Source organism: Papilio xuthus, unplaced genomic scaffold, assembly GCF_000836235.2.
Source record: "Papilio xuthus unplaced genomic scaffold, Pxut_1.1 DF827777.1, whole genome shotgun sequence".
Classification (NCBI taxonomy): Eukaryota; Metazoa; Arthropoda; class Insecta; order Lepidoptera; family Papilionidae; genus Papilio; species Papilio xuthus.
The window spans coordinates 5910443-5928139 of record NW_013530872.1 but is presented as its reverse complement, the minus strand read 5'-3'; the positions used below and the strand labels follow the sequence as shown (position 1 = coordinate 5928139).

Here is a 17697-nt window from a genome sequence, read left to right as displayed (position 1 = left end):
ATTTAATTTATTAATTATCATTAACATTTTACAATTATTCTTCAGTAAAGTCTTGGAAGATATTTCTTAGTCTTTTATGACATATGGAGACTTTTTGGCTGTACGGAATATATACCACAGCCCAAGTACCTGACAGTATAAAAAATATAAGAAGATAATAAAAATTACATTTTGAGATGACAGAATTTCTGATACGTTTTTTACATTGAAACTAGTGTGTAATACTGTTATTGACAATAATTGTAACATAAAATTGTCATGAAATCGTTTTGTGAGAGATGAGTGTCTTCGGGGATTTTCAACGTGTGTGGGTGCAACGATTTCCTGAAAGTGCCTTGCCAGCCGCTTGGGAAGAAGATGTCAGGGCCAATTTGGCTAAACATAAACAAAAAGTAGCTATACTTAGAGAAGAATTGGAGAAGGAAGAATTTTACGTTGAATATTTGGAGACACTGCTGTCAGATGTTGAAAAGCACAAAGCAGCTGCTCAAAGCAATAGGGCGGCGCCGCCCTCTGGGACTGACACTCATGACGATAAGACTTCTGATAGCAAACAGGTATCGTGTTACCTTTATAATTTTTACAAAACAACATTGATAATAAACATTAGATAGGATTGTAGTAACATTTGTTTTCTTTTTTTTTAATATGTTCATTTTAAAAATTCTCACGAAATCTGCTATCTAGTTAAAAATGGTATAGTTTTAAAGAAAATAATTTCCTATTCCACTGATGTCTAAGACATTAATTTTCTTATTAGTATGACTTAAGGGCAACTAGTATGAATCATCTTATTTGTCTCAACAGATTGTGTTATTCTAAGAAAAAATATAAAATATTTATTGAAAATAATTTTTTATTACATAATTATCTTTAAGCCTACTAAATGTACTGCAGAAGAGCAACGTAACAATCATTCATAGAAATCTTATGAATATTTATTAATAACAGGTTTTGCATTACAATTGATTATCAATTAACTGTATCTTGTACTTGGATCATTAAACATTTGTAAAATAATGTATGTAGGTTATTATTACCGTTACATCTAAGATTGCAATGCCAAAACACTTGCAATAAATATAGTATAGGAGCCTATAGAAGAAACATATAAAAATGTCAATAATTCTGTTTTTTATTTCTCTAATCTGAGGAATTTCAGGATCTGCCATTATACGCCTTTTACTGTTCTTATTCTCAAGTTAATTTTTGTATGAAGAAGAGAAGTGATAGCTCATACTTTAAAAAAAATTGTATGTATTTTATATACATATAGTAAATGATATATGTGTAGTGAAGTACTATATAATGATTCATTTATAATACAGATAAATGAATATATAACCATGACAGTCACCATTGTTTATTGAAATTTTAACACATCATTTCTTGCATGAGCAGTAAGCTCTAGTGAATTATTTCCTTATAAGACTGCTATTTGAATTTCTCATAGTGTTACATGTTTTGTTATGGTATATTAATGCTGTATCTTAAATTATTTTATTTGTTTATAAAAAATAAAATGTGACATAACATTGTGATTGCATTTAAGGATTTCCATCAAAATAATTTCTAAAGGGATATATTTTATAATTCTCCTCATGGATGATGATCTAAAATCAATGAAGTTAAATGCTTTTTATATGCTAAAATAAAATTAATGACTGTTTTTTTATAGGAATCAAATACAGATTCACTGTCAAAGAAGAGTGAAATTAGTTTGACAAGTAGTAATAATGAAGAACTTACTAATGAACCACTAGAGACTGAAGAAGTGCACCTCAGGCCAAAACCAGTGCATATCGGGGAGAGAAGTTCTGTTAACCAATGCATCACTGAGCTCTCTACTAACCTAGCAGTAGAGGCTCGGAGAAGATGTAATAGTGAAGTGGTACAGAGAACTGAGCCAGAAAATGATAGTAATGGTAAAATATTGCAATAAAATCCCATTTATTAATACAAATCAGTTCCAATATTGTACTAATTGAAAATTATTTTTTGCAGTAGCTGTAGAACAAAAAAGTCCAACCAATGCTAAAAACCGTCCAATGTCGCAAACTGGTGATTTTGTAACAGTAATTGAAGTAAATGGTCTGAAAGTAGCTGAAAATGCATCTAAAAAGACTGAAAACTCTCCACAATCCCCTGAAAGTGCTACTGCAGATTCCACGGTAGCAGCAAAGAAGAAAGTCCCACCAAAGTAAGTACCCTAAAAGAATCCTGGCCTGCGTGTTGTTCCAGACTATGTTATACATTTATGTAAAATTTCAGAGAGATCAATTTAGTCATTCTGAAAATACCTACTAACAAACATTTTATAACATTAGTATGATATCCTATTTTCGTAATAGGCCTCCACCGAAAGTGTTCAGCAAACGTGGTGCATCATTACCAGAAAGTGGCCTTCCAGAGGACAGCCCCCCTTCCTCACTTGGACGAAGACTTCGGAATGCTGAGTCCCGAGAGTCTATCGCTAGCCGGGCATCTACTCCCTCAATAAGTGAAAGGGTAAAACTTTGTCAACATTTTTACTTTATACATTAAAAAGATAATTTTTGATTGCTAACAAAACATTTGTTTGTAGGTAAAAAGTTATGAATCGATAAACTCTTTGTCTTCTGAACGTAAACGATCAGGAGGTGCTGCAACTCCACGGTCCATAGATGAAGAAATTACATCCACTACACCTGACTTACCTGAAGGGAATGATGCTGACAAATCAGCCCCTGTCTCGCTAGAGAGTATCCCAGCTGCAGTTCCCACTAATGAAGATGAACCTTATTACGATCAAGTTCCAGTCGACATCAATGATGGAGAATATGTATATATACAAGCAGGTATGTAAATATACCTTTATCATTTACTTTTAGAATTAATTATTATAGACAGACATTAATTCCAATAGTACAATATACAGGATTTGTAGGAAATGAGTGGAAATTACTCGATATTATGAAAGATTTTTGGAGTATAAGTGCCCTTTACAAGAATTATTGTTTGCAGGTGGCACTGGTTCGAGTGAGGATGCATCAAGTGGCACCAGCACTCTGCCCCTAAGCGCAGGCGCAGGACCTACAGCACCCAGCGCGCCTTCCGCTCCCACCGCTCCCCGCGCACCCGACTCACCCACCAGCGCTACAGCACCAAACTATGTCAATATACACTACTTTATCCAGTAAGTACTATCGACCAGCTATACTACATACCAGTTTCCCCTCATTTAATTGTCTTGAATAATTTTAATGCTCGAGTGGTATAAAGCGGGTGATATTTGAACCATTTATCTTTACCATTTACCACATTGTACATTTTTCGCATTAAAATTAAGATACTCATTATGTTTGGGATGTAGATAATGTAAACAATGAGGAAGTGCCACTTAAACATCAATTAAATGTGCCTAATTTTATTGATGACAGGGAAAGAATTTTATAAACGGTTCATAATATTGTAGGTAACAAAAACGTTAATTGAAAATCCACAATGTAGATATCTTTTGCGGTTTTCATTTAATAAATCTAATTAATTATTCGTGTGATTATAATTAAAATTTTAATATTGGACCGTTTCAAAACGTTACGAACGCAAAGATATATCGTTAAGGTATCCCAAATTAGGAAACTATGATTGAATCAGTCTGACTTGACCTCAACAAATGTAAAATGATGTAACAGAATAGCTCGAAATAAGTTTCAATGTAATACATTTTATCTTTTATGTTGTGGTGTTATTTCTTATTATTATTACATAATAACACTAGCTAGAAGAAATATTGTAATTTTGAATGAAATGCCATTAAAATTTAAATATAACAATCTTATATTTAGGAAATTTAATAAGGTATTGAAAACATTTTAATTTTTTTTTTGCTTTTTAATCAATGTTTTACTATTTTCTCAACTAAATTAAGTCTGTTGGGCAATGTGCCAGGAAGTTGTAGAGGTGTTTGAAATTTTAGTGGAAATATGTCAAGAAGGTTGCTAGTTAAGAGGTATAGAATGAAGAAATAGAAAAATAGTGTCTAATGTTTTTCTAAATATCATCAACACTATGCAAATTTCTAAATTATTTAAATAGTAGTGTGGTTGTATATGTAAGCAAAGTATATAATTTTGAAGGCAAGCCGGCGAGGGCGTGGAGCCCGGCGAGGCGGGCGCTGAGCTCGCGGACTCAAGCGACACTCCCTTGCTGCTTCGGACAATTTCCTCCGACACAGAGGCGAGCGCGACACCGCCTGTATTAAGAAAGCTTCAGCATCAGGTGAGTGTCCAAAGGTTGCACATAAACATATTTTATTCCTTTCTTTCTCTTTGGAAAAACAGAGATGACAATATGTTAGAGACAGTGGAAACTCATAATTAGACAACACATAATTTTTTGGGTTTTGTTGACGTTTGCTATACGTCAAATTTTAACTTTTCCTGCCCTATATCTCGTGAAGTATTCGATTAATCAAATCCGACAGGAAGATATTGATTGTCTCTACACTAATAGAGAACTGGGACAATGTGGTAGGATATGTTAATCTATAATCGTAAACATCTATATTGATTTTACTTTATAAAAATTAAATTTAAAATACAGTTACTTAGCGGTATTGTTTCGTTAATGACAGTAATCGATTGTGACTAAATTGAATTCCTAAAATTATTATATCTTGTTGGCAAAATACAGTCGATCTTGAATAACAGTCCAAGGGACCGCGATATTGTTATCGGTTTTAGAGGTATCTCGCTTATGGAGGACGTCCGTCGGCACCGCACAATGGCTCTCTTAATGGTTCGGCTTTATGTATGTACTAGCTGTCGCCAGCGACTCCGTCCGCGCGGGATTAAAAATAGATGTTGTCCGATTCTGAGACCTACTCAATATGCTCACAAAATTTCATGAAAATCGGTCAATCCGTTTCGGAGGAGTATGGGAACGAAAATTGTGATACGAGAATTTTATATATAAGATATCCATTAATTCGGTGAATGAGAAGAAAACAACATAAACAATATGTTTTGGTGTAACTTTTTTGATTGTAATAACTCATGGTGATAATTGCCGTATGTTTTTATACCTAAAAATATGCCTAATGAATAATGATTAACCGACTTATTTGTAGTACCTACAAGTGCCAACGACATGTATGCGTTTACAAAGACATTGTCTCCGATGAATCATTAATAGCTTCCCTATCAGTATTTTAACAACATTTATAATCTATCGACTTACCTTTTGTGAAGCAGAATTATGACAAGTTCATTGATAGTTTATCATAACATCTTATATTATCACTGTATTATTATTGGTTGAAAATTAATGAGCAACTAGTCATAGCCAGCGACGTTAAATATAAAGTTCTTTTTTTTTTCAATTATTCCTCATTAAATATATGAAAATTTAATTCAGTTTTGTAATTTATAAATTAATTATCCATGTATTTAAGTGATTAATTTGTATTTTATTTATTTTTATTTATTAATTCTATGGACAATATTAACGGACAATTCCATTTTAACTTTAATAAATTATTGCAGGTTAGTAGTTTTCAAATGTTGTAATTACATGGAATTAAGTGAAAAAATCAAACGTTTTAAAAAGAAATCAAATTGCTATTCCTTTTTATACGACTGAGTTTCTAGTTTCGCAATTACTATGGCAGTCTTATTTTAAGTTTGAGTACTTATTTGCGTAATTAAAGATATGAAAAAAACTATTTACATACGTACGCGAATGCGCCATCTTAAATTAGAGTTATTTGCCTTACCTACATTAATTTCACTTACAAACAAATATGATTTACAAAATAATTGTAGTAAAATTAAGACTGATCTTCAACTTTTTCTTCGTCATCAATTGGAACTGTAGATGAAAGGACCGCTTCTAACTCTAAAGGCCGTTCCTCAACTCCTGCATTCGTAACACTTGGTAAGGATGACGTCTCTACTGTTGTTGCTACAGTTGTCTTTTGTTCTTCCGTTACTTGCGTAATCGGTTTGCTAGTTGGAATTTCTTCTGGCTTGATAGTATATTCCCTGCACACTCCTGACATATCAGTATCATATATATTACAGGTTATGTTATTGCAGCCATGTTTGTCGCATTTCATAGTGGTGCAAGTTTGGTCGTTGCACCATACGGTGACGTTATGCTTGGCTATCTCTATGTTGTTGTCGTGTGTGAATACCGATGTTGTGGTTTCAACTTCGTTCTCCGTGGATGATGAACTCCACCATGTAAATGGATATGTTATCCAGCCCCATAATGTAGAACCAATACCGCGACCCTCGCTTACATCTGCAAGGACAATTTTAGTTATCGCGAGAATTAAAATCCATACGTGAAAATAGTAAAGATAGTAGTGCACATATGAATTTAATAAATTAGAAGATATTCTTCTTAGGATTTTTTTATTTAAGGTTCCAAAAAGCTCCGCTAATTACCCGTCTTTTAGATTTTTGAAACTTTAAAACATAACTGCATTAAAATACTTTAATATAACTCTATAGATTGTATACTTACACGCAGTGGGGCTGCTCAACGACGTGCTAATGGCGCACAATATAAAAAAATACACGAATTTGTTAGAGATCAACATGACGACAGGTAACACGCGTCTCTTTTGAGGGAATAAATGTTTGCACAGTCCCACCTGAGTCTTATATACGCTAGGGCCCGGTATGCCCCTATCTCCTCCGAGATAAGCCCTTGGGAATGTTGACTTAATGAGCCACGGCCCCACATACCGCCCAAAACTTTTAATTATACCGAAATGACGTTTAACACATTTGAACAAAAGACAAATAAGATAACTGTATTAAAGAGTTTCTTCTTCGTCTTACTTTCGAGGAATAATGCTCGGCTCTTCTATGAAAATGTTACATTTTATATTGTTTGACCGATAAGCGATCCTGTGGAATGCATTTGTTTTGTTTAATTACATTTGACTAATCGTTGGTTTCTAAAATCAAAATCCCTGAAACATATCGTCTTCCATCTCATTATCTTTGAGAAAACCACTATACAAACAAAATGTTTTATGCGGGAATTTTGGGCTAAGAAAGCAACTAGAAGATCCCGAAAAAAATCAATCTATATTTTGATTAGTATGTATTTTACGTATAAAATTAAAAAAACGCCTTAAATATTTATGAATGATATGCATTAAAATGAAAAGATTCAAATCACAGGATTTATTAAATAAAAAATGACAATGCAAATCATATTGGACATTTATAAAAAGTAATTTCAAAACATTTATTTCAAAATATTTTAAAATTAAAATTACATTAGCTAGGATGCACATAGTATATACATTATAAAAACATTTAAAAATGTAATATATTTAGGTATCCTGTAGGTTGTATATCACATGTGGTAGTGTCATCTTCACTTGTTATAATGTTAACTTCACATAGAACACAAAAATGTACAATGTCCGGACAACTGAGGAAGCGACATACTGTATCATGGTTAATACAACGGGTCAATATCTTTAGCTTCTTGTCAGGCAAAGGTTCGCCGTACACCTGTTCGAAATACATTTGAAAAAGTTTCCTGATGTCAACAAGATTTGTATGCCTCTTCATTGGGTTAAATGTATGCGATGGCATACTCTCTTCTATGACCATGCCGGCAGCATCGAATTTTATAACCTTTGATGCTGTACCTCTATTTCTCACCCAAGGATTCAAGTAAAAAGTATTTCGCTAAAATATTGAAAATTGATTAATCATTAATCTCATTTTTAACTGCTAGTTGCAATATCGTAGCACTGTCACAAAAATGACTAGACTTACATTAGATGCGTGATATGTACTTGGGTACACAATAAACACTATTATGAATAATATTATTAAATAATTTAGATTACTTAAAATAGTTTTCATCGCAAATGATGTGTGCGTTCCAGCACACAACAGTACGCGTTTTCTTATCAGGTACTCGATGAGGTAAACGTAATAAGTCAGAGTTTTACTGTTTTCCCATGAAGCATTTATTTTTAAAACAATGGTACATAAACAATAGTATTACATCACTTTAGAGTGTTTTATATTTCTACAATGACCCGAAGAATCCAGCTCTTTTATAGAACATTTAGATTTGAAAAAGTTTTTCTTTGACGCAACTAAACTGATGCATTTTGTGCCAATGCAAAGAGTTGCCTTTCCAAAGACTTTACCCAACATTTTGTCTTGTAAAATATCCACTATTTCTAATGCTAAATTAGATGGTAAATCCATTACTGTTTCCATTGTGGCGACGCTGTCTGAAAAATTATTATTTATTTTATATATTTATTCAACAAAAATATTTTTATTAACTAACTAAATAACCAACCTGTTCTGTTAGATCCATTGCAGTGACCTCTGTGATTAAATCGGTTTTCTGGTGAACAAATTCTATGTATACAGGCTTTATCAACACATTTCATGGAATGACACGTCTTTTGGGAGCAAAACGTCAATATTCCTCTAATATATTTTCCCATAAATGACAAGAAAACAGGAGCTATAGTATCCACATCGTTCCAATCAACATTTCCGAAAATTGCGTGTTCCAGAGCCATCGTATGATTGTTACGTATCGTCTCTTGGGATATGTTCAACTTTACTTTGTTACTTTCTCTTTCTAATATAATTTCGGTTATATTTTTAGGTATACGTGTACTATTAGAGATCTTAGAATTATTTGGCCAGTATAAAAGTTCAGAATCGACGTTCAATATTTTAATATTATCTTTTGTTTCTTTTAAAGCATTGACGCCTTTTTTTCTTTCTATCAATTTTGTATTTGGTCTACTTTTTTCATCGTGTGTTATCGTTTTATTATTTTCAGCAGAGCGTCTGTTTCTTAAGATTTTAGGCATCGCTGTAGAAATATTAGAAACTGTCTTTACGAAGTCTACTTCTATACTGTTTTCAGTTTTATGAAAATCGTATGTTTTGTTATCCATATTATGTATTATGAAAGGGATTTCTGATGCTTTTCCGTGAATTATGCTTGTACTAGTATTTATCAAAGGTGCTATATCTGGTATACTTTGATTCAGTGCATTTGTTTCGTTAATATTTTGAGTGTTGTTGAAAGTTAGCAACTGTGGTTGAGAGTCGCGATCTTCAATTTCTTTATTGATATTGCTAATATTATTATTCGTATTTATTTCTGGAACTACTTGCGGTTCAAATTTTATATTGTGAAATGTAATAATTTTTTTCTTGTGTTTCTTGTTACCATTGTTATTGAGTTTTGATTTCTTTTTCTTGTGAATTGTTATTTTGTGCATAGAGGTGGAATCATGCTTGTTAAGCCTTATTGGTTTTTTCAGTCCAAAAATTTCTATCGGTATAGGAAAATTTAATTTTGATACAGGCGAATGGAAAAGGAATCTAGCTTCTTTAGAATTTTTTTCATCGTTTTCTAATTCTTTGTCTTGGCTGCGGTTCTTCTGTTTTAGAAGACTTTCTAATATTCTCGGTAGTTGAATGTCAACCTTAATACGTATATTCAGATCATTATCAGCCGTTGTAGGTCGGTTTGAAAATCCAGAGTTTTCAAATATGTTATCATTGTTGAAAGCCATCGGCGAAAAAATGGCTTTGTTGTCAGCAAAATCTACGTGTTTTGATTGGTCAAAATTATCGTTACCGGTCGTTTCGATCGGCATCAGGCATTGCTTGCAATTACAATCGCACGGTATTTGATTATCTTTGCAAATGCAAGGTGACTTCATAAGATCATAATTTATTCTTGGGGAAAGTAAAGGTAAATTTATGAATTGCTTCTCCTCTGTGATCGTTTTCTCTTTCTCGTTGTGATTATTTTTGTATGAAGTTTTACCGTATGGTTCCGGTCTATGAATATATTTTACGTCTGGATTAAAAGGTACAAAGAAGTCTAGCTGATTATTATCGTAAGATTTTTCCGTGAAAGTAAACGGATTAGATAAGGAATTAAAATAGTCTACGTATTTATTTGTCGGGAAAGGTTTGATTTTTGAGAACCTTTCGTGACGCAACATTGGCACTTTGTTTTTACTTTTAAATTTCTCTTCGTAGATTTTCTTTTGTTTGTGCGCTTTGTCTAGATAATGTTGGTATTCAGATAGCAAGTCTTCGATATTTTCATCGCTATCACTTTCGCTTGGGGCTACGGGATACTGGAATGTTTAACGCAAACTTTTACCAAAAATTACTGTTATAAATATTATAAGTAATGTATAGAAGCAATTTGTATTCTAAATGGTTTAATCCCCCATTTCAGTCGAAAAAAATATTGAAAATTTTTAAATGTCACTATGATTATCTAATTAAAAAAAATGTGTTTGTAAGTATACTATATTTTTACGTACCATAGTACTGTCGAAATCATTGATTATCTCAGCTATATCATTAAAAAGAATTGCATCATTAAATGGAGAGAAATCTATTCGATTAATTTCATAACCTGCTAAAGAACTGTCGTTTAGTATTTTATAGTTTAACATATATTTTATTCATTTCAAAAGTAAAATAAGTTACTTACTGTCGCCAGTAAAATCAGCGCCCTTTGACACATTTGTAGTAATTAGCCAGAAGTATATTGTACAAAATATTTTATAATTCAAACTCATGGTATATGTACAGCTAAGCACTGAAGTCAAAGTGTATGTTTTCTAATGTTGCAGTTTTAAGGATCAATCGGAATGTTTATGTAGTGGCGAGCTGTTACCAAACAACGCGATTTAAAGACCCATTGTTTTTCACGGTCAACTCGTTATGCAACCCAACAATGCAAGAAATAATTTTTTCTTTTTTTTTACTTTTTCACCATATTTTTCATATGTTGACTTAAATGATATTTATTTAATTTGTGCAATAGTATTCACAATTTTCTTAATCTCTAATCTATGCCAAAAATGTCATAAATTGCTAACATTTTAGCAATCTAATATTGGGCAAATGTGCAAATGCACATAATCGAGCCGAACAAAAAAGACAGCTACAATATACGATAGATAATTATGAGAAGTAGTTGTAACTTGTATAAGACATTATATATTTTGATATTGCCTTCCAATTTGCTAAAACGACAAATCTCTACAGTCATATCCTACGTAGTACATTATATATCCTCCAATAACAACCATCACCCTACTACCATTTAACCTGGATTTTAAATTGACTTCGATCCAAATGAATTGCGACAAGGAAATCTGGGTCTCTGAACTCTCGCTTAGTCACTAGTTCATTGAACATTTACACGGTGATTGAGTTGGCGTCGGGTTTTACAGTACTCTTATTCCCGACGTGTCAAATACTAAGAGCCTGTTTTTATGTTTGTATAGGAGTCGAGTACGAGTAGCAATGCGGAGGCGGAGAGGCTTACGATGCATCGCTGCATCGTCACCAGTATTATTGAGAGCGAGACGGTGTACGTCGAGTGTCTATACGTCATGGAAAAGGTAACTAATTGAGAAGTTATTATGGTCACAAAAATCTTTTTTAGCTTGAGAAAGAGAAAGATGTCTTTTTCACTTTGAGTCTTGAAAAGTTTTATATATGTGCCAAAAAAACAAAAAAAAATTCTTGAACCTTGTCTATGTAGGAATAGGGATCAATTTTATTTTAACCTTTTCAACAAGTTCTAATGAGGTATTTCAATTAAACGGTGGAGAATAATAATTATTTAGTGATTATTTTTGGTATTTTTTCAGTATATGAATGCAATAAAAGCGACGCTGTCGACTTCACAACCTGTGATAACTGAAGAGGAGTTCAATACGATATTCTACAAAATATCCGAGCTGCACGAACTGCACAAGAACTTTCTAGAAGGACTCAAAGCGGCCGTGTCTAGTTGGGAGGAGCCGCTCTCTGTGGGAATCCACTTCAAAAAGATGGTAAACGATGTTTACGTGCATATAGAAACAAATATATTTAGAATAAATTAGCTACGCTATAGTTCGCTTAGAAATGGTTCATCGAACAATACCACATAACCGTATCTTAGAACGTTTAGAAATGCAAAAGCCCTGACTACCTTATTCTTAGAGAACGTTAAGTAATTGAAATCTGTTGGTAATGTTCCAAAAATCCCTTAACATACGTCTTTACTTCTGTAATATAAGTGTTATAGTAGTGATAGGATAGTCATATTTATTATGTAATATTTACGATTTTGTAGGCGGAAAACATAAACGTATACGGTGCGTTTCTGCACAACTACGGTCGCGCGACGGACGCGGTGCGGCGACGCTGCGGCACCTCGCCGCGCTTCGCCGACCTCACGCGACAGATCGCCTGCCGCGGACAGCCCATGTCGCTCGACGACCTCCTCCACAAGCCCGTCGCCAGGGTGCAGAAGAATGCCCTCGTACTGCATGTGAGATCTGATACACAAGATATTGAATTCATAGAATAAGAATGTGCATAAAAATACACTGATCTGTCAAAATTCGTTTAAAAAATTAAGTTTTTAGCAAAAATTTTGTATTTAAATTACACTTTTATAAATTTTTCCATTATGCCGAATCGATAACACTGTAATTATTTACATTTTCAGGATCTCATAAAATATACACCCGCTAGTCACCCAGATCACGCCATGTTGACGGACGCCTTGAACATGACGCAACATTTCCTCGATGAATTCAACATTATACAGACAAAATCACTCTTCCCCGTATGTATAAGTTATTCATTCACATCGATTCCATCTCTGGTGCTAAATAATTCATTGACTTCATTTGGTTAACAGAATGCCGATCGCGCGCAGAGACGACTCGTGAAGAACTCCTTTATTGTTGAGTTGTCGGATGGCCACAGGAAGCTGAGACATTTGTTCCTCTTTAATGACGTCATCGCTTGTGCCAAATACAAGGTAATTTTTAATTATAAATACTATTTTTTTGTAGGTGACTTCCCTCCCAATAAACTAGTCCTCATTACCCTTGTGAGTGTGAGAAAAATTAAACCAAAATAAATATCAAATGTCAACAGATTCTACTTATGTAAGTAAAGCTCATAATATAATGTATATGTTGTGCTTAGGCGTCAGGTCGCGACAAGTTTACGTTCGAGCTTAAATGGTTCATCCCGCTGCCGGAGATCGTGGTGGTGGAGGAGGAGAGCGCGGTCGCGGGCGCGGCGGCGGAGGCACGCGAGACATCGCCCGCAAACATCGTCGCGCTCAAGTCGCAGGCCTCCACCGTGCGCGACCAGATACTGGCGGAGGAGCGCGCCGCGCACGACGACAAGGTACCCTACCCCTACCACAACAAAATTACTATAATTTCTAGACAATACTTATTATTTACATTTTAACTAAATCAACATACGTAAAATTACATTTTGTTTAAGAGATAAGAATTAAATGGTAATATGTAAAAAAAAATAATTTCACCACAACTCTATTTAAAGTGATTTATTGTATATTGTCTATTAGAAAATCCGAATCGGCGGTCGTGGTGCGGCGGAGAAGCAGCGCAAGAAGCTAACGGAGCTGGAGGGGCAGCTAGTGCTGGCTTCGCCCAACCTGGTGTTCCGCGTTGGCGCCAAGCCGCCCGGCGCCGCTGCGCTGCAGCGGCAGCACATCTTCTTCCTTAGCTCAGAGTACGAGCGCACGCAGTGGATTGATTCCATACACGCGTTACAGGTCTTACATTTTTACTTTATATAATGGTAAAACATTTTTGTCCGTAAACACAAAAATATGTTTATTATTTGGTTATTTTTTAATAATTTGCGTAGGCGTCGTCAGCGCCCCCTGGCGGGTCGAATGCGATATCAATGCTGGAGCTGCAGGCGTGGGTGACGGCGTGCCGCAGCTACCTGCAGACGGACATGGGCTCGTACCTGCTGCGCAGCGGCCGCGACGACTCGCTACTTCTCGGCGACCTGCAGCTGCACATTGGGGGCATGACCGCGCCCCTCGATACCGCCGCCGGTACACATTGCATCATAATTATATCAATAAAGGAAACACCAATCCTCCGTGTGATTATACACTGAAATGCGCACGGAGTATTCCACTGAATACTCTAAGTACCAATCTTTATTCAGTTAACCCTCTCCTTGCAAAACAATGGCTGATAATGATGGATACTGTCGATCTATTATAATTATATGCGTGTTATGTATTGTTAGATTACTACGTTGTGGTGGAGGTGGACTCGTATGGGCACTACTTCCGCAAAGCCAAGTCGAAGCTGGTGTGCCGAAGCGCGCAGCCGCGCTGGAACGAGACTTTCACGTTGGACCTTGAGGGCTCGCAGAACCTGCGTCTACTTTTGTACGAGGATGCAGCCAGACCAGTGCTGCGGGGGAAATGCACGCTCAAGGTAGGCCTTACCTAAAGTTCACACTGCTGCGACGTGTTGATACAAGTAGTTTATTTTGTATAAGTTTTCTGACACTGTATTAGACTACTTGTCGTAATGTAATAAGTTGTACGTCTAGTCTAAAGTTTGTTTGAGTGTTTACAATGAACGTCTTAAAATCTTAAGGCTAGCTAAGCTAAGGTCTAAAAGATTTAATGTTACTAAGAGAAACTTGTAGTTATCAAAGGAATGGGTGGCGGAGAGCGCGAGCGGGGGCGTGTCACGCACGGTGTGTCTGGGCGGAGGGTCACTGCCGCTGCGCCTGCGCTTGCTACCGCCTGAGCGCTCCTCGCGCCGCGTGCCCTCCGCCAAACCCGGTGCACTATTCGGTGCCAAGATTACACATGTCGCCAAGTTAGTACACTTTTCTTTAAGTCTTTTATTTTGCATGATAATGATTTAACCAGCTGATTGGCTGACACTAGTAGTTATAATTTTTGCAATTTTACAGAGTATAAAGAGAGTTGTTAATTAATCAATTGTATATACAGACGCGAGAAACGCAACATTCCGTTCATAATAAGCGCGTGCGTGCGGGAAGTGGAGCGGCGCGGCATACACGAGGTGGGCGTGTACCGCGTCTCCGGCAGCGCCTCCGACCTCAACAGACTCAAGAAGAGCTTCGAGACCAGTACGTATACATATCGTCATTTTTATTATTTTGTTTATAGACAATTTAATATTGGTTTCTTAAATTTAATATAAACACATATCTTTTAGTTTTGAAAATATCGATGTTCATTAAGTACATGCGTTGTCAGATGCGTATGAGGCGGAGCAGCTGCTGAAGGAGGTTGATATCCACTCGGTGACTGGCGTACTCAAGCTGTACCTGCGCGAGCTGCCCGAAGCCCTCTTCACCGACGCTCTCTACCCTGAATTGCTGCGTGCTTGGGGATCCGCACAGGTAAGCTAATATCTCTCATCTCTTATAGGTATAGAAATAAGGGTGAAAGAAAGTTATAGATGGAGCTTGGATCAATCATTAAACGAAAGCAGTTCCATGTAGATTATATATTTATTGTAAGTTGGGGATAAGCCCAGTATAGTATAGCTAAGTCCAGACGTATACTGTACGAAAGTTAAAATATTAAAAACTAATTTTTGATCAGGGCGTGGGCACGTCAGTGGACTCAGGACCGGCACACACGCGGCGGCACGCGCTGCTAAAATGTTACGCGCAACTTCCCGACCTCAACAAGAACTGCATTGACTTCCTGCTCAACCATTTCGTAAAGTGAGTAGTTATATATATTTCTTTTTATAACAAAATAATAAGACCACTGTTATTAGATTTTAATCTTTAATATATATCAGGGTAAACCAACACGAAGGCGAGAACAAGATGTCGTTGCATAACCTGGCGACGGTGTTCGGTCCGACGTTGCTGCGGCCGTCAGGCGCAGGCGCGGGCGCCAAGCAGCGTACCGACCTGCTGGCGGCGGGCACGGTGGACGCCATGGCGCAGGCCGGCATCCTCTACTGCCTGCTGCAGCAGCGCCAGCTCGCCGCGCAGCTCTCTTCGCACTCGCACCACCGCGCGCCCGCACCTGCACTACTCGAGTAGTCCGCATCCAGTATGTAACCCTCTTACTGTCATTCTCGCCTCATTATGAAAGACCCCTTGGTTACTACCCATTAAGCTTAATTTAAATTTCTCATACTAAATAGACACTAAAAGCGACCACTTTAGGACTGCAAAAGTTAATGTCTACACTATGGGTCACCTTTAGTGAAGGATTAACGAGAACGGCAGTCTTTAATAAGTTGAACATTTTTGCATATGGTAGTTTGTTACAGCTGCAAATATGGCGCAACTTACATTTGCATAGAAAAGTCATATTCTAGAATTCAGTTATTGTTTCATATTCCCTTTGATTCTTATTATTTATCGTCAACCTAAAAGTAGAATACCAGGTTTTTTTTCCGAAAAGCCGGAATTTTATGTTTACAATTTTGTAACTTCCGTCAATGGTCACTAACTTCTATTCAATACATTCAATATAAAAAGTCCTTTATTTAATAAGACTAAAATAATTTTATCACAAATTAGTTATACGATGTTCTGTTTTCATTTTGGTAGAAAATCACTCCATTTTTCATGTTCGTAGGAAGTAATAAAAATAAAATTTGCTATAGAAAATGCACTTTATTTATATTATTAAAAGTTACAATGAAGTACATGGAACATTGAATAAATAGAAAATAATCCATAAATTAAAAAGCTAATGTCCTCTAAAATTCTATGTATGAATTTTCCAGAATTCTATCTATGCTAATCATCCATGTCTATGAAAAACAAGAAAATGAAGGATTGACTTATTATACATGATGTAATAACAATACCATTTATAATTTTGTGCAGCTAGATAATAAAAGTATTATTTTATTGGCTCCTCATGCATCTTTCAGTATTTACTTATTTCAATATATTGCATAAGATACACATTTCAACCAAGGATAAGTGGAATGTATTGAATTATTATTGGAATGTTTATTTAATCATAATAATTTTTACATGAATATGCATACAACTTCAACAATTGATAATGAATTGCTTTGTTTTGTTTGTATGATACTATGTCTTCACTAATTCAAAAGTACTAACAAGTTATTATTGTTATATTTACAAGTGAATTCTTACTGTTGTAGCAAATGTATGAGAACATATTTATCTGGTCTTTTTTCCCAAAGTCAATGTGCGTCTATGTGCTTGCTACACAGGTGATATGACAGTGGAGATTCACTGTAAACAAGACACAGAAAAGTTTTTAACAATTTGTAAAAATTGTTAAATTATGGCATTGTTTTTGCATAAATAAAAAATAAATAGACATGTTATCCTGATATATAGGACCTCCTTACGCGCTCATTTATAAGTACAACTAAAATCTTCAACATGGGGACATCATCAAATATATGAGTTCAATGATGAGCCATGATAATAGTAACAGTTACAGCGCCAGTAGTGTTATAGTGTGTATAGAAGTGTTGTGGGATCGGTTCCTAAATTATTGAACACTGTTGATGTTTATACACTATTGACTCTGTGTCTAATATGACCAATTAATTTGGAGACTTTGGTTGAATGAATTGATCACTTTAGGGGTTCCTATATATCTGGATATCTTGTCTGTCATTTTATTTATGCAACTGACTGTACTAAAGTTGTTTGTAATACATTCCATACAAATTTGTACTTGACAGACTGAATGTAGAGATATCAATTAGAAATAATATCATTTACAAAAAAAATAGTGTGAATAAGAATTTTCTACAAATTTTCGCTTAAAACTACATGTATATTGTTAACTCATTCACTATTAACATATGTATATGATATTGAACAA

General features: G+C 35.3%; 3 protein-coding genes across 6 annotated transcripts; 1 reads left to right on the top strand and 2 right to left on the bottom strand.

Annotated features, from left to right (window-relative positions):
* The first annotated feature begins 138 nt into the window (after window positions 1-138).
* RhoGAP1A (Rho GTPase activating protein at 1A) lies at window positions 139-16691 on the top strand. Of its 3 annotated transcripts, XM_013309323.1 has the most exons (22): window positions 139-557; window positions 1679-1925; window positions 2005-2200; window positions 2352-2508; window positions 2585-2837; window positions 3004-3175; window positions 4119-4260; window positions 11315-11431; window positions 11684-11869; window positions 12154-12351; window positions 12532-12651; window positions 12727-12849; window positions 13020-13226; window positions 13414-13623; window positions 13719-13914; window positions 14115-14308; window positions 14526-14701; window positions 14839-14978; window positions 15109-15254; window positions 15460-15584; window positions 15665-15924; window positions 16610-16691. In XM_013309323.1, the coding sequence occupies exons 1-21, from the start codon at window positions 279-281 to the stop codon at window positions 15912-15914; spliced, it is 3834 nt and encodes a 1277-aa protein (XP_013164777.1). In that variant the 5' UTR covers window positions 139-278; the 3' UTR covers window positions 15915-15924; window positions 16610-16691. The 3 variants fall into 3 exon arrangements, with proteins under 3 accessions (XP_013164777.1, XP_013164778.1, XP_013164776.1); XM_013309324.1 differs by lacking the exon at window positions 16610-16691 and having other exon boundaries at window positions 2008-2200; window positions 15665-16532; XM_013309322.1 differs by lacking the exon at window positions 16610-16691 and having other exon boundaries at window positions 15665-16532.
* LOC106115792 (uncharacterized) lies at window positions 5527-6644 on the bottom strand. The gene is made up of 2 exons (XM_013309328.1): window positions 6511-6644; window positions 5527-6285 (listed from the first exon to the last, which is right to left on the bottom strand). Exons 1-2 carry the CDS (start codon window positions 6584-6586, stop codon window positions 5810-5812), a joined length of 552 nt encoding a protein of 183 aa, XP_013164782.1. The 5' UTR covers window positions 6587-6644; the 3' UTR covers window positions 5527-5809.
* Window positions 7972-10665, bottom strand: LOC106115789 (uncharacterized). 2 transcript variants are annotated; one of them, XM_013309326.1, is made up of 4 exons: window positions 10513-10665; window positions 10340-10434; window positions 8329-10147; window positions 7972-8257 (listed from the first exon to the last, which is right to left on the bottom strand). In XM_013309326.1, the coding sequence occupies exons 1-4, from the start codon at window positions 10598-10600 to the stop codon at window positions 8019-8021; spliced, it is 2241 nt and encodes a 746-aa protein (XP_013164780.1). In that variant the 5' UTR covers window positions 10601-10665; the 3' UTR covers window positions 7972-8018. The 2 variants fall into 2 exon arrangements, with proteins under 2 accessions (XP_013164780.1, XP_013164779.1); XM_013309325.1 differs by having other exon boundaries at window positions 10340-10437; window positions 10513-10661.
* Window positions 16692-17697: the final 1006 nt, after the last annotated feature.